The sequence below is a fragment of the Aegilops tauschii genome, chromosome 2, assembly GCF_002575655.3.
Source record: "Aegilops tauschii subsp. strangulata cultivar AL8/78 chromosome 2, Aet v6.0, whole genome shotgun sequence".
Classification (NCBI taxonomy): Eukaryota; Viridiplantae; Streptophyta; class Magnoliopsida; order Poales; family Poaceae; genus Aegilops; species Aegilops tauschii.
The window spans coordinates 349,159,289-349,183,410 of NC_053036.3; the positions used below are offsets into that span (position 1 = coordinate 349,159,289).

At 44.7% G+C, this 24,122-nt stretch overlaps 1 protein-coding gene across 1 annotated transcript; it reads right to left on the bottom strand.

Moving 5' to 3' along the window:
• Positions 1-20,227: 20,227 nt before the first annotated feature.
• On the bottom strand, positions 20,228-23,240 carry LOC109745042 (U-box domain-containing protein 9). Its single transcript, XM_020304182.4, has 2 exons — positions 22,908-23,240; positions 20,228-21,525 (listed from the first exon to the last, which is right to left on the bottom strand). Exons 1-2 carry the CDS (start codon positions 23,187-23,189, stop codon positions 20,425-20,427), a joined length of 1,383 nt encoding a protein of 460 aa, XP_020159771.1. The 5' UTR covers positions 23,190-23,240; the 3' UTR covers positions 20,228-20,424.
• Between the last annotated feature and the right edge of the window lie 882 nt (positions 23,241-24,122).

Here is a 24,122-nt window from a genome sequence, read left to right on the forward strand (position 1 = left end):
GCCTACTTGGGTGCCCGTGGCTGCCTCTTCCCCCCTCCAACCTATATATACGTGGGGAAGGGGGCACCTAGAGGACACACAAAAACATCTGTTAGCCGTGTGCGGCGCCCCCCTCCACAGTTTACGCCTCCTGTCATATTGTCGTAGTGCTTAGGAAAAGCCCTGCGCGGATCACTTCACCATCACCATCACCACGCCGTCGTGCTAATGAAACTCTCCCTTGACACTTTGCTGGATCAAGAGTTCGAGGGACGTCATCGAGCTGAACGTGTGCAGAACTCAGAGGTGCCGTACGTTCGGTGCTTGATCGGTTGTCAAACGCTTCCGCTTTCGGTCTACGAGGGTTGATACGTCTCCAACGTATCTATAATTTTTGATTGTTCCATGTTGTTTTATTATCAATCTTGGATGTTTTATAATCATTTTATATCATTTTTTGGTACTAACCTATTGACATAGTGCCAAGTGCCAGCTGCTGTTTTTTTCCATGTTTTTTACATCGCAGGAAATCAATATCAAACGAAGTCCAAATGCCACGAAACTCCACGATGATTTTTTATGGGCCAGAAGAAAGGCAATGGGCCCTGGTTGCACCTGGGGGGTGCCCCAAGGGGGGCACAACCCACCAGGGCGCATCAGGAGGCCCAGGCGCGCCCTGGTGGGTTGTGCCCACCTCGGGTGCCCCCGGGCCGCCTCTTTGCTCTATAAATACCCAAATATTCCAGAAACCCGAGGGGAGTCGACGAAATATTCATCCAGCCGCCGCAGAGTCCAGAACCACCAGATCCAATCTAGACACCATCTCGGATGGGGTTCACCACCTCCATTGGCGCCTCTCCGATGATGCGTGAGTAGTTCTTTGGAGACCTTTGGGTCCGTAGTTAGTAGCTAGATGGCTTTTTCTCTCTCTCGCTGATTCTCAATACAATGGTCTCTTGGAGATCCATATGATGTAACTCTTTTGCGGTGTGTTTGTTGGGACCTGATGAACTTTGAGTTTATAATCAGTCATATCTTTTTATATCCATGAAAGTTATTTGAGTTTCTTTGATCTCTTATATGCATGATCTCTTATAGCCTCGTATTTCTTCTCCGATATTTGGGTTTTGTTTGGCCAACTTGATCTATTTATCTTGCAATGGGAAGAGGTGCCCGGTAGTGGGTTCTATCTTACGGTGCTTGATCCCAGTGACAGAAGGGGAACCAACACGTATGTATCGTTGCTACTAAGGATAAAAAGACGAGATCTATATCTACCGCCATATAGATAAACGATCTTTTCTACATCATATCATCGTTCTTATTGCATTACTCCGTTTTTCCATGAACTTAATACCCTAGATGCATGCTGGATAGCGGTCGATGTGTGGAGTAATAGTAGTAGATGCAGGCAGGAGTCGGTCTACTAATCTTGGACGTGATGCCTATGTAATGATCATTGCCTGGATCGTCATAATTATGTGAAGTTCTATCAATTGCCCAACAGTAATTTGTTTACCCACCGTTTGCTATTTTTCTCGAGAGAAGCCACTAGTGAAACCTACGGCCCCCGGGTCTTCTTTTTCATATATTTGCTTTGCGATCTATTTTATTTGCTCTTTTTATTCAGATATATTAAACCCAAAAATACAAAAATATCTTGCTGCACTTTATTTTATTTGCGTTCTATTATTTCAGTCTATCACAATTTTCTCTCGTCACGTGCCTTTTGGCGCCGATACCCAAAAGGGATTGACAACCCCTTTAACACGTCGGGTTGTGAGTGGCTGTTATTTGTGTGCAGGGGCTGTTTACGTTTTGTTGCTTGGTTCTCCTACTGGTTTGATACCTTGGTTTCATTACTGAGGGAAATACCTACCGTTGTTGTGCTACATCATCCTCTCCTCTTGGGGGAAACACCGACGTAGTCTTAGCAAACATCATCAAGGGTACGTGGACTCACTCTCCCCCTCTCGTTGCTATGCATCTCCTTGATAGATCTTGCGTGAGCGTAGGATTTTTTTTGAAATTGCATGCTACGTTCCCCAACAGGCCCATGTAATTTCAAAATACACTTAATAGGTTGGTTTTAGAGTCTGTGTTAATTGGGAAAACAACTTAGGACAGAATTTAGTCCCAGCTTGCCAAGGGTGGACGAAGTTCCCCTCTGTCTCCTTATAAATACAGCCCTTGGGCATCGTTTTAGACTAGGGGTTTTGTTTAGATTAAAGTTCGCCATAGCTGCAACTCGCGTCCTTCGTTTGTGTTCAACGACAGGACCAAGATATCACATAGCCCCACTTGATTAATAAAGCTTTCCTCTTATATTCATAAAATCTAGATTGCAATCTAGTTTCTTACTTGTTCTTCGCTTGCTTGCATGAAATAGACCCTCGTGGTCAGGTTGATCGTGCTCTGGCGCGGTCAATAACCTCTCGTAGTTGGTTTAGCGATTGCTAAGGCGCGACGTCTCCGCAGGTTTGTAGTCGGTTCGTCAAAGTCGACTTCCACCGAAAACGATAGTTATCTCATCAAAACATCGGGACACCTTGGCCTCTATCATCTATCAAAGGCACTGTCCAAGATATCTTCAGATATTCCGATAAATCGGCCGATTTATCGCTTACCGTGCTCTGACCGATAAGATGAATCGGCAGATAAATCAACCGATATGGCGATAAATCGGCAGATATGCCGATAAACTTGCCGATTTACCCCTTATCATGGGTCGATCGATAAGTCCCTGATAAGCGATATCCCCAACGATTAATCAAAGGTCCTAACAAAATGAAGGTGGTTGTATGGCATTTGCCTCATGTTTGCCTTTCTTCCGGGTTGCAACTGCAGTACTACATCATCGGCATGTGTCAGCATCGGATTTGTGCATCTGTTGTGGGTGCACTGAAGGTATTGAACATGCTCTCCACTTTTTCCCATTTGCAACACATGTGTGGAAGGAGGTGAAGCTTTATTTTGTCTCCGGCATTGCCAGGTAATGTACTCATTATGTTGTTGCATGTACTGAGTCTCTACGTAGTGCCCTGGCTCCTGAACTGGTTGAGGCGATGCCCCTTCACCGTGTTGTCTATTTTGCTTGGGAAAAGCACTTCAAAACATTGATCTTCGCTTTCGTTTGCCTATCACTGGTGCAATACTCGAACTATCCTACCCGAGACCAATCATCTATTAGTGTGTGTTTGGTAGCCTCCAGGAGGCCCAACCAGGCCCGGGCAATGCAAAAACAGGGGTTTGGTAGGTTGGGTCGCATGCGTTTCTCGGCCCACATGAAACTTAAAGCATTCTCGGGCCAAGCTGAGGGGAACGACCGATTCAGCCATTTTTTGCGAGCCACACATGGCTCTTGCCTACATGCGTTGGGAAGCGCGGGAGATGACGTGACGTCTCATAACTCCTCCCCTCTTTCCTATCATCGACGCTTCCCATTCACATCACACTCGCTCACTTTTTCCCATCGTCTGATCCCTTCGCACTCTCCGATGGTCGACCCTCATCCACGCTGTCTCACTCTCATCCTCGCCGGCATCAACCTCATCCAAGACTGGTGGGTGGTCGGCTTGGCCCGACAAGGCAATGCCATCATGGCGACTATCCGGGCCCCTTCGCCATCTCCACCAGGTCATGGTTTGTTGCCATTTACCGACCATCGGTGTTCGTGTTGGTCGGTGCGACTATGAAAGGAAGCTCATCTGCAGCGGCGGTGGATGGTAGGACGCCGACTGCGATGGCGGTGGCCACGGGAAGCCCATTGGTCATGCCCATTAGGTTTTCTACCCCCATTCAAAGGTTTTCTCCCTGGCTCCGCGCCGAGCCAAGGGGAGCATCAATGATAGCACCCTCTTCCTCCACCACGCGCGTCATGAGGAGCACCGCTGAAGTGGCGAGGGCCCTTAGTGGCCCTGTAATGGCCGGTTCATCCGCATCGGGTCGGCCCCTTGTTCCAGCTAAGGTTTGGTTTGCGGTCCGTGTTCCCCCCGGCGACAATCACTACTTGTTCCCCTTTTTTGCCTCGTTCTGATTGGATTATTTTGGATTGCACTAGATTGGATTCAAATCGATTCAGAGGCATGCTATGTGCCAGCTTAGAGCGTGCTTACTAGGTTGTTCCTGGTAGTTCTTTCATTGCTAGTGTGTTACTGGTATGATCAGATTGGTAGGGTTTGCATTGCTAGTTAGTTTGTTCTTGCTATGATTAGATTGGTAGTTCTTGCAATGCTAGTTAGTGTGCTATTGGTATGATCAGATTTGTAGTTCTTGCAGTTGTATGCTCTGTGCAATGGTGCACTGATCATAACAATGCAAACTGCTAGTGATAATGGCAGTTGTATGCTCTGTGCAATGGTGCACTGATCATAACAACGCCAACTGCCATGATCAGTGCCACTTGTATGATGCATTGTTTACTTTCTCTTGTCCTCTAAACTGACAAGGTCATGAAGACAGAGTGGGACAAAGCCGGTTGAGGGGCGCATGTCGTCGTTGGCACCGAGGCGGTCGAGGACATCATCCCGGTGAACAAGTGACTGAAGAGGGTGGACGTGCCGGGCAGGATGGCCGAGATGAGCAAGTCGTTGGGCATTTTCTACAGGCCTAGGATTGGCCACGAGGAGGCAAGAGATCCACTCAGGTTCTGCGTGCCCATCAAGGACATAGACGACATTCCATGCTTGTCATCCCAGAGGCCTTCCTAATGGTGATGAAGAGTGGCTCATCCCGAAGCCTCCTCGCGTCGTCAGGTTGTCTACTAACAAATGCTGCGAGTTCTGGGTCCAGGTCCAAATCTTCCACGAGCAGATGGTGCTGGGACTACTTCTGTCCGAAGCACAAGATCGCCCCCAGTGGCCTGCTTGCCTTGAGGCTGTCCGGCCTAAGCTTCAAGGTGTTGATCCATAGCGCCTCCACCTCCACCATATGCAGGGTCAGGTGCCAAAAGCACTGTTGCCAGGGCGACATCTGTCATGCTCTTCCTCATGTCTACTTAGTTGTTAAACTTGATGTCAGTTTCGATGGATTATTCTGAACTTGTCATGAATTTGCCGCCAAAGTGTATATTTTGCCCAGGCATCAACACCTTGGGGTTGTGCAGGGGCATCCCATCTTTAAACCAACGTGGTAGTATTTAACCTATCGTATGCATTGTTAAATTGAGTGTTAATAGTGTAGGTGCGACGACCCAAGACCGACACTCCAGACACCTTCCAGTTATTGTTCGTTGTCGCTGTGTTTTTTATTTTGCTTGTTGCATTTCATCATGTCATCATGCGCATTGCATCTGCATGTTTTCATAAAGCTTGCATCCGTTCAAAGCTGCCACGTCCCCTGCCTTCGTTGATTGTTCCGAGACCACTCGGGTTTCGTTTCCTTCTTGTGTGACCGCCTAACCAACCTCTTTGCCTGCCTACATACCCAGTTGCAACCTGTTCGAAACTTCCCCGAACCCGAACCGGGCTGTCATTACCGATGGGTCCGGATCATCCCCAAACATCCCTAAAATTTCTTCGGTTATTTGTTTGAACGCCCATAGCCTATTCTTCTCGACCGCCGATTTTGATCAGAGGTTCCATGTCTAGCCTAATTCATCTCCCATCACTATATAAATGAAGCTAGTCCAAATCTGAGCAAATCCTAAAAATTAGGACACTTGTCCCATCCCGCCGCCGCCCGCATCTCCCACCTCGGGATCCTTCCATTCCTCCACCCACCAACCAGCTTCCGGTTCCCTCGATCCACCCATCCAGCCTCGTCTCGCTCCCTCGCACCTACAAGGCGTCGCCCCCTGAACCTGTCGGTTTTCCTCCGCTACAACGAGCCGGAGCGCTCTTCTCGCTCATCCGCCGATCTGGTCGCCAGCCAGCTCCGTTGACTGCGCTTGCGTGGACCAGGCCTTGACCGCCTCCAGCCAAGCCGCCAAGGCCCAGCGCGCCGTCCCCGCCGGCTTGTCTCCACCTCCTCCACCGACTGGGCCGAGCCCGTGGTGAGCAACCAGCAGCCCCGCCAGCCCGTTGAACTGTTGCAGATTCGGCCCAGTGCCATGTTTTTCTGCCTGGACGATTTTTCCTATTATCCAGAGGACGCTAGCTTTTCAGAAAACCCCCTAAGCTTCATGCATATAATAACTCATGAACTATGCACCATATGTAGAAACTTCATATATATAAAATGCTTAGAATTTCATGTAGTTTCACAATATCCAACTTTCATCCATGTTAAAAATGTTTAAAATGCTGTTTGCATTTAATTTGCTAAATGTCATGTTAAAATGATTTATTTCGTAACTAAATAACCGTAGCTCTAAATTTAATAAACTTGATATATAAATGGGGTAGAAAAATGCATAGGTTAACATGGTGCACTTACTTTTCCTGTTTAACAACTCTAAAATATGGTTTAGGGCAGAACAGTACCAAATTGAAAATATGCATATGAGGCTTTTTCCGGAATTGTTGTTTGTTATTTCCGGCCTCATTTAAACTTGCATAAATGTGTAGTTTACTTATGCTTCATCTCTTGCCATGTTTAACAACATTTAATATTGTTGGGTACATAAAAGAGAGCAAACTAAATAAACACATGTGGTGTTTCGTCAATATGCTCGTTGCATATTGAGCTCCACTTAATTTGTAGTATTGTTTGTTGCACTTTTCCATGCCATGACTCATTAAACCGGACATGCATCATACTTGGTTGTGCATCATGCCATGTTTATGCTTGTTGGTTTACCATGTTGTTTGCTTCTTTCCGGTTGTGCTTCTTCTCAATAGTTCCGGTTACGTTGCGATTGTGAGGATTCGTTCGACTACGCCCGTTCGTCTACTTCATGGATTCGGTCTTCTTCCTAGCGGGACTTCAGGCAAGATGATCGTCACCTTGGATCTCACTACTATCTTTGCTATGCTAGTTGTCTCGATGCTATCGCTATGTCGCGCTACCTACCACTTGTTTATCAAGCCTCCCAAATTGCCATGATAGCCTCTAACCTTTTCACCCTTTCTAGCAAACCGTTGTTTGCAATGTTACCGATTTGCTGAGCCCCTCTTATAGCGTTTCTAGTTGCAGGTGCAGTTGCAGGTTGTTCCATGTTTGGGACATGGATATCATGGATATCATGTGATATCACAATATCTCTTATTTAATTAATGCACATATATACTTGGTAAAGGGTGGAAGGCCCGGCCTTTTGCCTGGTGTTTTGTTCCACTCTTGCCGCCTTAGTTTCCGTCATACCGGTGTTATGTTCCTTGATTTTGCGTCCCTAACACGATGAGGGTTTATGGGCCCCTCTTGACAGTTCGCTTTGAATAAAACTCTTCCAGCAAGGCCCAACATTGGTTTTATCATTTGCCTAATAACAAATAAAACTTGCATAGGGACTTTCCAGACCCCGAGGACTTAATCAACCCCCGGGGCCAGTGCTCCTCTGAGTGTTGGTCCAAACTAGAGCACCGTGTGGGACCGCCGCTAGGCAACTTGGGGTATTTGGTTCCTGTATGCTTTGCTCATCCGGTGTGCCCTGAGAACGAGATACGTGCGGCTCCTATCGGGATTTGTCGGCACATCGGGCGGTCTTGCTGGTTTTGTTTTACCATTGTCGAAATGTCTTGTGCATCGGGATTCCGAGTCTGATCAGATGTCCCGTGATGGAGGGTTTGTTGGGGAACGTAGTAATTTCAAAAATTTCCTACGCACACGCAAGATCATGGTGATGCATAGCAACGAGAGGGGAGAGTGTTGTCCACGTACCCTCGTAGACCGAAAGCGGAAGCGTTAACACAACGCGGTTGATGTAGTCGTACGTCTTCATGATCCGACCGATCAAGTACCGAACGCACGTCACCTCCGAGTTCAGCACACGTTCAGCTCGATGACGTCCCTCGAACTCCGATCCAGCCGAGTGTTAAGGGAGAGTTTTGTCAGCACGACGGCGTTGGGAGCAGGTACAGTTACCTCATCAAGTTCTACTTTCCTTCCACTCACTTCTTTCGAGAGAAACTCCTTCTCCAGAAAAATTCCGAATTTAGCAACAAAAGTTTTTTCTTCGGATCTGTGATAGAAGGTGTACCCAACAGTTTCCTTTGGGTATCCTATGAAGACACATTTCTCCGATTTGGATTCGAGCTTATCAGGTTGAAGTTTTTTCACATAAGCATCGCAGCCCCAAACTTTAAGAAACGACAACTTTGGTTTCTTGCCAAACCACAGTTCATAAGGCGTCGTCTCAACGGATTTTGATGGTGCCCTATTTGACGTGAATGCAGCCGTCTCTAAAGCATAACCCCAAAACGATAGCGGTAAATCAGTAAGAGACATCATAGATCGCACCATATCTAGTAAAGTACGATTACGACGTTCGGACACACCATTACGCTGTGGTGTTCCGGGTGGCGTGAGTTGCGAAACTATTCCGCATTGTTTCAAATGAAGACCAAAGTCATAACTCAAATATTCTCCTCCACGATCAGATCGTAGAAATTTTATTTTCTTGTTACGATGATTTTCAACTTGACTCTGAAATTCTTTGAACTTTTCAAATATTTCAGACTTATGTTTCATTAAGTAGATATACCCATATCTGCTCAAATCATCTGTGAAGGTGAGAAAATAACGATATCCGCGACGAGCCTCAATATTCATCGGACCACATACATATGTATGTATGATTTCCAACAAATCTGTTGCTCTCTCCATAGTTCCGGAGAACGGTGTTTTAGTCATCTTGCCCATGAGGCACGGTTCGCAAGTACCAAGTGATTCATAATCAAGTGGTTCCAAAAGTCCATCAGTATGGAGTTTCTTCATGCGCTTTACACTGATATGACCTAAACGGCAGTGCCACAAATAAGTTGCACTATCATTATCAACTCTGCTTCTTTTGGCTTCAATATTATGAATATGTGTATCACTACTATCGAGATTCAACAAAAATAGACCACTCTTCAAGGGTGCATGACCATAAAAGATATTACTCATATAAATAGAACAACCATTATTCTCTGATTTAAATGAATAACCGTCTCGCATCAAACAAGATCCAGATATAATGTTCATGCTTAACGCTGGCACCAAATAACAATTATTTAGGTCTAAAACTAATCCCGAAGGTAGATGTAGAGGTAGCGCGCCGACCGCGATCACATCGACTTTGGAACCATTTCCCACGCGCATCGTCACCTCGTCCTTAGCCAATCTTCGCTTAATCCGTAGCCCCTGTTTCGAGTTGCAAATATTAGCAACAGAACCAGTATCAAATACCCAGGTGCTACTGCGAGCATTAGTAAGGTACACATCAATAACATGTATATCACATATACCTTTGTTCACCTTGCCATCCTTCTTATCCGCCAAATACTTGGGGCAGTTCCGCTTCCAGTGACCAGTCTGCTTGCAGTAGAAGCACTCAGTCTCAGGCTTAGGTCCAGACTTGGGTTTTTTCTCCTGAACAACAACTTGCTTGCTGTTTTTCTTGAAGTTCCCCTTCTTCTTCCCTTTGCCCTTTTTCTTGAAACTAGTGGTCTAGTAATTTCAAAAATTTCCTACGCACACGCAAGATCATGGTGATGCATAGCAACGAGAGGGGAGAGTGTTGTCCACGTACCCTCGTAGACCGAAAGCGGAAGCGTTAACACAACGCAGTTGATGTAGTTGTACGTCTTCACGATCCGACTGATCAAGTACCGAACGCGCGGCACCTCCGAGTTCAGCACACGTTCAGCTCGATGACGTCCCTCGAACTCCGATCCAACCGAGTGTTGAGGGAGAGTTTCGTCAGCACGACGGCGTGGTGACGATGATGATGTTCTACCGACGCAGGGCTTCGCCTAAGCACCGCTACGATATTATCGAGGTGTAATATGGTGGAGGGGGGCACCGCACACGGCTAAGAGATCAATAGATCAATTGTTGTGTCTATGGGGTGCCCCCTGCCCCCGTATATAAAGGAGCAAGGGGGGAAGCGGCCGGCCTAGGAGGAGGGCGCGCCAAGGGGGAGTCCTACTCCCACCGAGAGTAGGACTCCTCCTTTCCTTGTTGGAGTAGGAGAAGGGAAGGGAGAAGGAGAAGGAAGGAAGGGGGCGCCCCCCCTCCCTAGTCCAATTCGGACTAGTCCATGGGGAGGGGTGCGGCCACCCTTTGGGGCCTTTCTCTCCTTTCCCGTATGGCCCATTAAGGCCCAATACGAATTCCCGTAACTCTCCGGTACTCCGAAAAATACCCGAATCACTCGAAACCTTTCCGATGTCCGAATATAGTCGTCCAATATATCGATCTTTACGTCTCGACCATTTCGAGACTCCTCGTCATGTCCCCGATCTCATCCAGGACTCCTAACTCCTTCGGTACATCAAAACTCATAAACTCATAATAAAACTGTCATCGTAACGTTAAGCGTGCGGACCCTACGGGTTCGAGAACTATGTAGACATGACTGAGACACGTCTCCGGTCAATAACCAATAGCGGGACCTGGATGCCCATATTGGCTCCCACATATTCTACGAAGATCTTTATCGGTCAAACCGCATAACAACATACGTTGTTCCCTTTGTCATCGGTATGTTACTTGCCCGAGATTCGATCGTCGGTATCTTAATACCTAGTTCAATCTCGTTACCGGCAAGTCTCTTTACTCGTTCCGTAATACATTATCTCGCAACAAACTCATTAGTTGCAATGCTTGCAAGGCTTAAGTGATGTGCATTACCGAGAGGGCCCAGAGATACCTCTCCGACAATCGGAGTGACAAATCCTAATCTCGAAATACGCCAACCCAACAAGTACCTTCGGAGACACCTGTAGAGCACCTTTATAATCACCCAGTTACGTTGTGACGTTTGGTAGCACACAAAGTGTTCCTCTGGTAAACGGGAGTTGCATAATCTCATAGTCATAGGAACATGTATAAGTCATGAAGAAAGCAATAGCAACATACTAAACGATCAAGTGCTAAGCTAACAGAATGGGTCAAGTCAATCACATCATTCTCCTAATGATGTGATCCCGTTAATCAAATGACAACTCATGTCTATGGCTAGGAAACATAACCATCTTTGATCAACGAGCTAGTCAAGTAGAGGCATACTAGTGACACTCTGTTTGTCTATGTATTCACACATGTATCATGTTTCCGGTTAATACAATTCTAGCATGAATAATAAACATTTATCATGATATAAGGAAATAAATAATAACTTTATTATTGCCTCTAGGGCATATTTCCTTCAGGGTTGTCTCCGCGTATCATGAGCTTGTCATGGGCTAAGTTGGGACACCCCTGCAGGGTTTAAACTTTAGAGAGCCGTGCCTGCAGTTATGTGGCAGATGAGAATTTTTAGTATCCGGTTATAGAGAACTTGACACGAGATCCGAATTAAAATACACCAACCGCGGGCATAACCGTGACGGTCTCTTTTAGAGTAAGGTTGAGAAGAGAACACGGTGGGGTTATGTTTGAACGTAAGTAGTTCAGAATCACTTCTTGATCATTACTAGTTTGCGATCGTTTGCGTAGTTTCTCATCTTACTCTTGTGCTCGTAAGTTAGCCACCATACAATGCTTAGTCGCTTGCTGCAGCCTCACCACTTATCCAATCCTTATGCATTAAGCTTTGCTAGTCTTGATACCCATGGTAATGGGATTGCTGAGTTCTCGTGGCTCACAGATTACTACAACAATAGTTGCAGGTGCAGGTAATGCGATGATAATGACGTGAGAGTGATGTTTACTTGTTTTGGAGTTCTTCTTCTTCTTCTTCTTCGTTGATCTTGGAACAGGTTCCTGGTCGGCAGCCTAGGCTAGCAGGGCGGATGTCGTTTGAGCTTTTGTTTGTGTTTCATCCGTAGCCAGATGTTGTTCTTATGTATGATGTTTTTGATGTATTCTTGTGGCATTTGTCTGCCTTATATGTATCCCCAACTATTATGTAATGGTAGGATGTAATGATATCCACCTTGCAAAAGCGTTTCGATATGCGGCTCTATCCTTGGTGGGACCTTTGAGTTCCTCTCGGATAGGATCATATATTGGGCGTGACAAGTTGGTATCAGAGCCTTACCGACCTTAGGAGCCCCCTTGATTAATCGAACCGCTGCCGTTGTTGAGTCTAGAAGAAAACTATTTTTGAGTCTAGTTATATCGGAGAGTAGGAATTATTTTTACTCCTTAGCCCCTTCGTCGCTCTGGTGAGGAATCATGATGTAGGTGTTTTCCCACTCTTCTATCCTTTTTCACTCAATTTTTTTAGGATCGCGCGGGTATTGTTGGATCGTTGCGATATCATTGTGACAGGGATTCTGTCTTGGTGCCTCTTGACATTTAGGGGTTGTGGCAGTGTCCCGGGGAGTTGAGCTCCAAGGTGTTTTCGTCATAGTGCTTATCGTTTCAGTTCTGGAATACCAGAGGTCGCCGACATCGAAAACACTTCTATACTCTTTTTGGCGAGAGTAGTTTGAAGACACCCAGTACTGGGGAGAGCGATCAGATGTATTGCCACATCTAGTATATCGGATGTTTTCGAAGGTCTAAGGTACACAATTTCCGAGGTTTTCTTGGTTATGTGTTGATGGATGGATACATTTGGAGTGTAGGATTTGTTAGTTGTGTGAGATATTTGTGCCTCCCTGTATCCCCAACACCAGATTGCATAACCAGAAAGTTTCGGGAGTCTTTAGGTGGGAATTCAAGTAGTTACCTAGGTTTATCCTTCCAACAAATGCATGAGGGGTTGTGTATTTGTTTCCGGCTTATTCTGTGAGCCAAACCCTTTGTTTTGTTCTTCAGTTGTGGTATTTGAGTTGCTTCAATGTCAAGTGTTGATTCCATACTTTTCTATCGGAGTGCTAATCCTTGATCATCAAGATTGTCATGTCAATTCTTTTCTAGTCGGCATGCTTCTCTTCAAGTGGATCCGATCATTCCAACATTCGCAAGATCAATTCTCAGTTTTCTCAATGGTGGCCATTTTGTTCGTCCCAAGTTGCCTTTATTTTTCCCACCATCCCACCCTTTTTCTTCAAGGATTCAGATTTCTTAATCATGTATCCTTTTATTTGTGAGAAGTCTCTTCATTCTTTTCCTTCAATGCTCTTACCCGGTGATTCCTCGTGAAGATGCTCAGGAGCTATCAGTGCATCATTCTTTGTTCTATTTTCTTCTCCCGTGGATTCAATTCAAGCTTTAGGTGTTGATCATATCCCTTTCCTTGTTCCAAATGCTTTCCCATGCCGGTGCACCTTATAATCATTCCCCGCTTGCTATTCAATTGTTCCGGAGTGCTGAATATATCTCTAAAGATTCGTGTTTCCACGTTGCATCCATTCAAGCTATTTTGAGGTTGTTACCTCATTCAAGCCATTTAATTCAACCAGTGCAATCTCTCTTTAAAAATCGTTCAACGGTGTTTTCTTTTGAGTGGGCCCTAACCCACAGGTCTTTTCCCAGGATCTTACCCGACTCTCCTAATTTTCCGGAGTTATTCTCAAATTCTTTCAAAGTTTGACGTAAGAATGAATTATCATCAGTCATATGTCTTTCTCCAAGATCTTTCAAATTCTTTTCTTTGTTGGTTCGACCTCTCTATTCTTCATTGTTCTGGAGTGCCTCGCCAATTCCTCATGGTGGTGTTTCTCATCGTCATTGTCAGCGTTGAAGGCCGAAGAATATTTTCTCTTAAATACTGCTCCGCTCTCTTCAAGATTCTTGGTTCAAGCTTCAGGTTATCCTCTCAAGTGTTCCGACCATGAGAAATTCTTTCCACACCCATCCGAAGTATTTCAGGAGTTGTTTTTTATGTTTCGATTCCCCGAAGGCCATCATTCTAGAAGAATTCGTCATTTTTCTGCTCTCGTTTCCCCATTCTTACCGGTGCATTGTTCAAGTATTCTCTAGTCGGCTTGTCATCTCTTCGTTCTTCTGTATCTAAATTCACTCAAGTATCTTCGTTCGTTTTCTAATTCTTCCCGGTGATTTGTTCCCTTTGCTTCGTTTGTTTTCAATTCTATGGTGGTTCATTTGAGATTCCTCTTCCTTTGTTCTCGTATAAATTAATTCATTCTTTCCAAATCCTATCAGTGGTTAGTTGAGGATTTTCCAAAGTTTGCTCTATATCTCTCCTAATCCTTTCAAGAGGAATACGTAGTATGCAAATCCATTGCTTGTCATTAATTTAAACTGATGAAGGATACGCATAATGTAATTCTTCTTCTTGTTTCATCCAAGTGTTTAATCTCTTCTTTTCGAAGTTTGTCCATCCTATCACATTCTCGGTTCGAAGTGTTTTTCATCTTTTCTTTTCCGGAGTGCAAAATTTCCTCGGCCATCTCGTCGGAACCTCCATCTAAATCACTACAAGGCTTTAATCATGTTCTTTTCATCCATCACTTCCTTCTCATCATCCTTTCATTACCGGAGTTCTCATGAAGGCTCAACATGGTGGTTCGTCAAGGGTTCCTTTCATTCTTCAATTGTTCTTCAAGATTTCTCTTGAAGTTAAGATCCGCCAAGCTATACTCTAAAATAAACATGGTGCTCAACACATGTTTTGTTTTGAGGAGTTCAAGCATTCTTCACCTTGCATCCGAAGTGCACTTCTTTCTATCTTATGCTTTGTGGTGGTGTTATGTCATTCTTGACAATTTTCTCTTCGTGATTCAAAAGTTGTTAGGAATGAGATATTTTAAGACCATTGTTTTCTCCTCGTTCAGGAGATCCTGTCTATCAATCAATCTCTTCGTTGGAGTTATCTTGTGTCATATTTCACCTAAAGCCTTCCCTAAGGATTGTGCTAATTGTGGCGCTTATCTATGATCCAAGTTTTATCCTATCCTCTTGGTGAAAGAAAAATTTTCATCTCTTCATTGGTCTCAAGCAAGCAATTGTTTTAGTTAGTGGCAGAATTTCCCCTCTAGTTTTGAAATGTTTTCATAGGCCCACGAGGAGTATATCATTTGATTGTTGATTCTTCAACAACCCCGTTCAATCCTTCTTTTTAAGGATGCTTTCTCAAATTCATTTGAGGTAGAACATGTTCTTTTCTTCTCCGTTCCTTTCATTCCATTCTTTCATTTCTTCCGGAGGCATTGCGATGTTGCTCCCTTCGACCCATCATCTTGTTTTGTCAAGATCATGTTCTTTTATTGCTTATCCATTTAACCGGAGTGTTGTGTATATCATTCCACTTTTAACCGGAGTCTCATCCAAGTGTTTTCATTTTGCCAAGTTCATATTCTATTCCTTCCATTTTCTAACCGGATTGTTGTCGTAATTGTTCCTTTATCGTTCCTTGTACATCTCGTTTCAACCAGAGTGCTTGCATGTACTTCTTGTCCATTGTAAGCCTTTTCTTATGTCTTTCAACCTACAAGGTTCTCATAGTGTTCCTTGTTTCCGTTTACTACGGAGTGCTCTCAATTTTGTTCAGCTCCGTCGTGTCATTTCTTCAAGCTTTGCGACCTCTCAAGGTTCGTGGTTTCACTCGTTTGTCAAAGAAGCAATCCGTTTCTCTCCGGTGCCATCCTTAGATCTCGGGACGAGATCTCTTGTAAGTGGGGGAGTGTTGTGACGACCCGAGACCGACGCTCCAGACGCCTTCCAGTTATTGTTCGTTGTCGCTGTGTTTTTATTTTGCTTGTTGCATTTCATCATGTCATCATGCAAATTGCATCTGCATGTTTTCATAAAGCTTGCATCCGTTCGTAGCTGCCACGTCCCCCTGCCTTTGTTGACCGTTCTGAGACCACTCGGGTTTCGTTTCCCTCTTGTGTGACCGCCTAACCAACCTTTTTGCCTGCCTACATACCCAGTTGCAACCTGTTCGAAACTTCCCCGAACCCGAACCGGGCAGTCGTTACCGATGGGTCCGGATCATCCCCAAACATCCCTAAAATATCTTCGGTTATTTGTTTGAACGCCCATAGCCTATTTTTCTCGACCGCACGATTTTGATCGGAGGTTCCATGTCTAGCCTAATTCATCTCCCATCACTATATAAACGAAGCTAGTCCAAATCTGAGCAAACCCTAAAAATTAGGACACTTGTCCCATCCCGCCGCCGCCAGCATCTCCCACCTCGGGATCCTTCCATTCCTCCACCCACCAATTAGCTTCTGATTCCCTTGATCCACCCATCCAGCCTCGTCTCGCTCCCTCGCACCTACAAGGCGTCGCCCCCTGAACCTGTCGGTTTTCCTCCGCTACAACGAGCCGGAGCGCTCTTCTCGCTCATCCGCATCGATCTGGTCGCCAGCCAGCTCTGTTGACTGTGCTCGCGTGGACCAGGCCTCGACCGCCTCCAACCAAGCCACCAAGGCCCAACGCGTCGTCCCCTCCGGCTTGTCTCCACCCCCTCCACCGACTGGGCCGAGCCCGTGGTGAGCAACCTGCAGCCCAGCCAGCCTGTTGACCTGTTGCAGATTCAGCCCCGTGCCATGTTTTTCTACGTGGACGATTTTTCCTATTATCCAGAGGACGCTAGCTTTTCAGAAAACCCCCTAAGCTTCATGCATATAATAACTCATGAACTATGCATCATATGTAGAAACTTCATATATATAAAATGCTTAGAATTTCATATAGTTTCACAATATCCAACTTTCATCCATGATAAAAATGTTTAAAATGCTATTTGCATTTAATTTGCTAAATGTCATGTTAAAATGATTTATTTCGTAACTAAATAACCGTAGCTCTAAATTTAATAAACTTGATATGTAAATGGGGTAGAAAAAGGCATAGATTAACATGGTGCACTTACTTTTTCTGTTTAACAACTCTAAAATATGGTTTAGGGCAGAACAGTACCAAATTCAAAATATGCATATGAGGATTTTCCGAAATTGTTGTTTGTTATTTCCGACCTCATTTAAACTTGCATAAATGTGTAGTTTACTTATGCTTCACCTCTTGCCATGTTTAACAACATTTAATATTCTTGGGTACATAAAAGAGAGCGAACTAAATAATCGCATGTGGTGTTTCGCTGCATATTGTGCTCCACTTAATTTGTAGTATTGTTTGTTGCACTTTGCCATGTCATGACTCATTAAACCGGACATGCATCATACTTGGTTGTGCATCATGCCATGTTTATGCTTGTTGGTTTACCATGTTGTTTGCTTCTTTCCGGTTGTGCTTCTTCTCAATAGTTCCGTATGTTGCGATTGTGAGGATTCGTTCGACTACGCCCGTTCGTCTACTTCATGGATTCGGTCTTCTTCCTAGCGGGATTTCACGCAAGATGACCGTCACCTTGGATCTCACTACTATCTTTGCTATGCTAGTTGTCTCGATGCTATCGCTATGTCGCGCTACCTACCACTTGTTTATCAAGCCTCCCAAATTGCCATGATAGCCTCTAACCTTTTCACCCTTTCTAGCAAACCGTTGTTTGGCCATGTTACCGCTTTGCTCAGCCCCTCTTATAGCGTTGCTAGTTGCAGGTTGTTCCATGTTTGGGACATGGATATCATGGGATATCACAATATCTCTTATTTAATTAATGCACATATATACTTGGTAAAGGGTGGAAGGCCCGGCCTTTTGCCCGGTGTTTTGTTCCACTCTTGCCGCCTTAGTTTCCGTCATATGTTCCTTGATTTTGCGTCCCTAACACGATGAGGGTTTATGGGCCCCTCTTGACAGTTCGCTTTGAATAAAACTCTTCCAGCAAGGCTCAACATTGGTTTTATCATTTGCCTAATAACAACTAAAACTTGCATAGGGACTTTCCGGACCCCGAGGACTTAATCAACCCCCCGGGCCAGTGCTCCTCTGAGTGTTGGTCCAAACTAGAGCACCGTGCGGGACCGCCGCTAGGCAACTTGGGGTATTTGGTTCCTGTACGCGCTTCGCTCATCCGGTGTGCCCTGAGAAAGAGATACGTGCGGCTCCTATCGGGATTTGTCGGCACATCAGGCAGTCTTGCTGGTTTTGTTTTACCATTGTCGAAATGTCTTGTGCATCGGGATTCCGAGTCTGATCAGATGTCCCGCGATGGAGGGTTGTCTCCGCGGATCGTGAGCTTGTCATGGGCTAAGTTGGGACACCCCTGCAGGGTTTAAACTTTCGAGAGTCGTGCCCGCGGTTATGTGGCAGATGAGAATTCTTATTATCCGGTTGTAGAGAACTTGACACCAGATCCGAATTAAAATACACCAACCGTGTGCGTAACCGTGACGGTCCCTTTTCGAGTAAGGTCGAGAAGAGAATACGGTGGGGTTATGTTTGAACGTAAGTAGTTCAGGATCACTTCTTGATCATTACTAGTTTGCGATCGTTTGCGTAGTTTCTCATCTTACTCTTGTACTAGTAAGTTAGCCACCATACAATGCTTAGTCGCTTGCTGCAGCCTCACCACTTATCCAATCCTTACCCATTAAGCTTTGCTAGTCTTGATACCCATGGTAATGGGATTGCTGAGTCCTCGTGGCTCACAGATTACTACAACAACAATTGCATGTGCAGGTAATGCGATGATCATGACGTGAGAGCGATGCTTACTTATTTTGGAGTTCTTCTTCTTCTTCATCGATCTTGGAATAGGTTCCTGGTCGGCAGCCTGGGCTAGCAGGGTGGATGTCGTTTGAGTTTTTGTTTGTGTTTCATCCGTAGCCAGATGTTGTTCTTATGTATGATGTTTTTGATGTATTCTTGTGGCATTTGTCTGCCTTGTATATATCCCCAACTTTTATGTAATGATTCTCTCTCAACAAAAACTAAAAAACTATTATGTAATGATAGAATGTAATGATATCCACCTTGCAAAAACGTTTCAATATGCGGCTCTATCCTTGGTGGGACCTTCGAATTCCTCTCGGATAGGATCACATGTTGAGCGTGACAGTAGGAATAGTGTTAATTGTGTTGTGTTGTTCATATGTGATGTCTGTTGTGAAGTGTGCTGCATTTGAATGGTAAGACCACCGAGCAGAACAACTACGTACACACAACCAAACAACTGCGGTTTGCATCTGCTCACCCCTAAAACACAAATGCAGGCCACCAAACAGAAAGCATAATATGGCCGGCTACTGATGCAATGCAGGCTGTCAAATGATGTGCATAATATGGTTTTGAGCCTGCATTAGCTCAATCAGACCCAGTTGAGTCACATATGCAAGGGGCCGAAAAACAGTGCACGATACCAAACACGACCGTGATGTCATCTACAAGCACATTTGTCGGCAACTTTAATGCAGCAACACAGGTTTTAGGTAAACCGTGTATGAACTCAATGGTCTTCTTGTTTTCATTTCTGCTCCGGAGTGTATTCGGGAGACCCTATGTAATATGTTTGTTTAATCAACAAAATACCAACGGAGAGCAGCAACTGCAATCTTAAGAATTTCGCCAATCATACGGATTTCATTGGTCTCAAACTGGAGCTACAAACACCATGTGTAACAATCAATCTATACAAAAATGGAGTTCGGAAATAGAGAAATAATCATACGGATTTGCGTTTTCAATTGTCTCAAACTGGAGCTACAAGCCTACAAACATCATGTGTAACAATCAATCTATACAAAAATGGAGTTCTGAAAAGGAAAAACAACAAGTGGCATCTTTCTGTTAAACCAAAGTGCTGTAAACTACTCCCTGTGTTCACAAATATAAGATGTTTTGATTATCTCAATATGGACTACATACAGGAGAATGAGTGAACAAACACACTAAAAATAATGTCTATATGTGTCCGATTCAGAAAAAGTTAGAACATCTTATATTTGTGAATGGAGGGAGTACATACCAGGAAACATATCTCACAAGCATAAATTATTCATTAAATCGTTTTCTTCGTTGCAGGTTACCATTCACACTACCAGACCGCAACCAAAAAGTCCAAACAGCAAGATTTCTGCAAGTGACATTGGCACACCAGAGAAAAAGGATTTGCTGCTGTTGTACGTAAGTCATAACTGCTTCTCTCGCAATCTGAAATCGCTGATTACACGATATCACAAGATTTAAGGTAGTCTACAATGCCCCCCAACATGTTCTGATTATTTGATAGTACTATCTAGCAGCCAATGGTAGTTTTCTATTATAATAGGTTTAAATGTTTTTCTTGGAAGGAGATTTAAAGTGATATTCTCAATTGTATAAAAAAACTGACTAATGCAGGCTGGCAAGGGGTGTTACAGCCAGAGAGATTCTTAGTATGAAAGAAAAGAACCAAGGAAACAAAAATATTAGTTCTCCCCATTCCGCAAATACTACTATGGGGAAAGCCTTACCTTCGACATTCCGGGGAAAATTCACGACGCTGTATTTTTCAAATGAACAAGAGCTGTCTGTTCCAGTGAGAAAATCCTTTAGCACTAGCTTTGCATCTATACAATGCCTATATACTGAAAAGGAAGATGGCTCTGTATGTATCTCAATATGTACACCAACTGAACATCCTCCTTGTTCCCTCCAACTACATCTCTGTTGCCGATCCTAACAAGAACTATGCCTGTTGTGCATGTGCATGTTTTTTGTTTTCTTCATCATCTCCAGGATGGCGGCAGCCTTCCTCCTTGCTCTTGGAGTCCCATTCTGTGCAAGAGAAGCCAGTGAGCCATTTGTATTCTCGTCTGTCTCGATCTCTTTCAGCTTTGCCCTATTGTACATACAGATTGAGAAGAGGACTACCGCCGCGTTCTCTTTGCTGCGCTTGCACTCACTCTCCCTCATTGCTTGGAGCATACAAGTGGCACCACCAAACTCTATCATGAGCTCTACCATGTCATAGTTGCTTGACAATAAAGCAAGTATAGCCAAGAATTCCTCCACAAGAGACTGATCTCCGATGGCTCTGATTGCCACATCGACGATCCCACCCCTTGTAGCTATTGATCTGTTCTCATGGAGCATACAAAGATTGAAAATAGCTGATGCCGCATCTTTCTTTGCTATGATGCTGCCATGTTCAAGAAGATCAATCAAAGGTTCAATTGCCCCTAACTCACCAATCTTCTCCTTGTTGGAGTCAAGAGCGGACAGAGTGAAGATGGCAGCTGCCGAATTGCTGCGGCTCCCCATGTCTCCTGATTTTAGTGCCCATATGAGAAACGGGATTGCTTCTGGGTCATCTCCAATTATTTTCTTATTGCTATCATGTAGTGAAAAGTTGAGAATTATAGTCACCATGTCCTCCACTACTTGTGGATCATTTTGTAATCCTGGGTTAGAAAACCGTGCAAAGGTCATTTGTGATATGGAATCTGGCCTCTCTTCTAAAACAGCTCTAAATTCACTGCTGCGCTTGGTAAGGAGCCGAAGACCCTTAATTGCTTGCTTCCGTTCAGTACTGTTTGATGATGAAGTTATCTTGTTGAATATTTCATCAAATGTTCTCTGCTCACTGTTGCAAGTATGATCTTCCTCCTGGTTCTCAAGTGGTGAAAGGGCAAACCCATTCTCCGTGCACCACTCTGCTATCAGGCTCCGAATGAGGAGGTTAGGAACCAGAGTTGTGTTTAAGAGCACTTGCTGGGTCTGCGGGCACATCTGGTTCCCTGCACTAAACCACTCCGCGATGTAACGACGATCGTAGGTCTGCATTGGAGGAAGATCAATGGGTCATATTTCTTTAACTAAACACATAAGGTCTCACAAAGACTGATGAATGTACTAGAGATTTTTTAATCTAGATAATGTAACATATATGTCGGCTATTTATTTTCCTTGAGACTTCCAGTCAAAATTGTCCCCATATGAAACATGAATACTTCCCTCGATGCTCATAAAATTCAAAACATGCCAACAATGTGAATTGCATTTACTTTGGCTGGTCCAAAGATGACTGAGTTGAAGAATTCACACTAAATCTAGCATTGGGGAACAGCTATAGTACAGACATAGTATAATATGTCACATATCCAACACCCATGTGGCGTCAATGTGAAAAGGCGTCTTAAGTCACATGCTTCACATGGTCAAAGCCTGAAGTTTCTAGGGATAAAATATTATTGTTCACTGAACTTTTGGGGAAAAAATGCATTGCAATTTGGGTGATACCTATGGAATAAATATTACTCCCTCCATTCCTAAATATAAGACCTTTTAGAGATTCCACTATGGACTACATACGGAGCAAAATGAGTGAATCTACACTCTAAAATATGTCTACACTCTAAAATGAGTGATTCTACACTCTAAAATATGTCTATATACATCCGTATAAAGGTCTTACATTTAGAAACGGAGGGAGTACATGGGAACAAAATTCACTTCCAACAATGATTCAAATCCACATGTTTCACATGTAAGAAATCACCAATTACATGAGTTGAATGAAATAAGATCTTACTCTACAGCTTTTGAATATTTTATGTAATTGTGATTGCAATGAAACAAATAGATGCGAAATTTGCAGTTCTTCCATTCACACATCCCACCATTCATCAAACTATAATAATCCAAATCTGTACTGTTAATTATGCCGGGATGCAACAAAAAGTACTCAGAATATGTACCGTTAATTAATCGTACAAAATAATCAAAATATAAGCAGAGCTGCCACTACGCAGTATTATATAAGATCCTAATCTTCAGAAACCTGAATATACAATTGTGACATCCGCAGATGACCAATTCACATACTGCAAGCATTCTGCTGTTGATCCAATCCAAAGCATGGATGCCGCTGATAAAAAAATTATATTGAAGCTGAACAACGTGTTCAAGTGTTTCGATTATGGTGATACATTCCGGCGATTCGCACCAGGAATGAAGATTCAAGAACAGTAATTAAGTGATCACATTTATGTTCAATAACTGAAAGTTTTAAACCATAACGATAGGAAATCCTGAGCACCGACATTTGCTGCCAGGAGTCAAAAGAACATCAAGAAAACCGCATATGAACGAACACAATGGTGAATCCAAAATAACAAGGAACACCCCGGAATTAGCAAAAGAAGCGCGACGGTCCTCACCTGCCCAGACTCGACGACGACGGGATCCCTCATGATCTTGGACGAGATCGGGCACAAGAACTGCGCCGGCACGGACTCCGCCTCGTTCGCGGATCGAGTCTCCTCTCCGGGGGCACCCTTTCGGCTCCCGCCGACTTGCGCCTCCCTGAGCGCTGCGAGAGCCGCGGCCGCCTCGTCGAACGCCTCAGCGCCGGCACCACCGGCGGTGATGGTGGCCACGAGTCTCCGCAGCCGTCTTCGTAGCGCCGCAGCCTCCTCCTCCGCCGGCGGCGGCTTCGCCATTTCTGGGGGAAGGCGTGGGATGCGTGCGCCGAGCCGCTGGGTTGGGAGAAACGGGTGGGAGGTTTTAATTAACTAGCAGGTTTCTGTGTAGGCCCGTTGCCGCCCCGGCTTTGCCACGTGTGCTGTGCGGATACTTCACTGTAATTGCTGTGCTCAGTAAACGGTTGGTGGACAAGACGACCTGGCTACCGAGTCGGTACCGACTACCGTATGGTCCAAGACGCTGTTAACCGGCCTGAGCACATCGAGTGCGAGCATAAGGTCATCTTCAAAGCTAACCTGCAAATTTGCTCAGCATCTGTTTTAGTAGACACATATATAAGGGCTGGTCATCCAACACTGTCTGCATATATTTTAATTATTATTTAAACTAAACAGATGAAATTCATGTAAACATGACGGATTATGTAAATTGGGCAAAATTCATTACATTTTGAATATTTTTCGTATAAACCGGACGAAATTCATTATATATTTCACATAAACCGGACTAAACTCTACTCTAAACCTAATCTAAGATCGTCGTCGCTCGTTCCCCGTGTCCGGCTACGAGCCCCGAGAACTGAAACTCCGGCTATTGCCTTCGCCTTCTCCGGTTCCGCCTCGACGCTCTCCAGCTTCGTCTCCGGAGCCCGGGAAGTGAAGTTGTCCGCCTCCACATCGCCGTCATGCGGCTAATCGGCCAATGATATTCAGCCCACCAAGCTTGGCTTCAACGGGGAGGGAAAGAGGGGCAGCCTTCTTGGGACCCGAACGACGACGACCTACCATGCACTACTCTTCCTCGCTCCTCGCAGCACCTCATGGCGGCGGGGTGCGGTCGGGCTGAAGCTGGCGATGTCCTCCTCGTTGTCGCTCTTGCCCCACACCTCATCCGCCGCCTTGTCGAACTCCCTGTAGGCGGCCGCCAATTCTGCCCGATGGAGGCTGTAC

What these genes read in the sequence shown, in the direction of transcription:
- LOC109745042 (XM_020304182.4), bottom strand. Translation starts at nt 23,189, where the DNA reads ATGGCGAAGCCGCCGCCGGCGGAGGAGGAGGCTGCGGCGCTACGAAGA. An exon ending in TCGTCGTCGAGTCTGGGCAG is followed by an intron (nt 21,526 to 22,907) that starts GTGAGGACCGTC and finishes CCTCCAATGCAG; the next exon opens with ACCTACGATCGTCGTTACAT.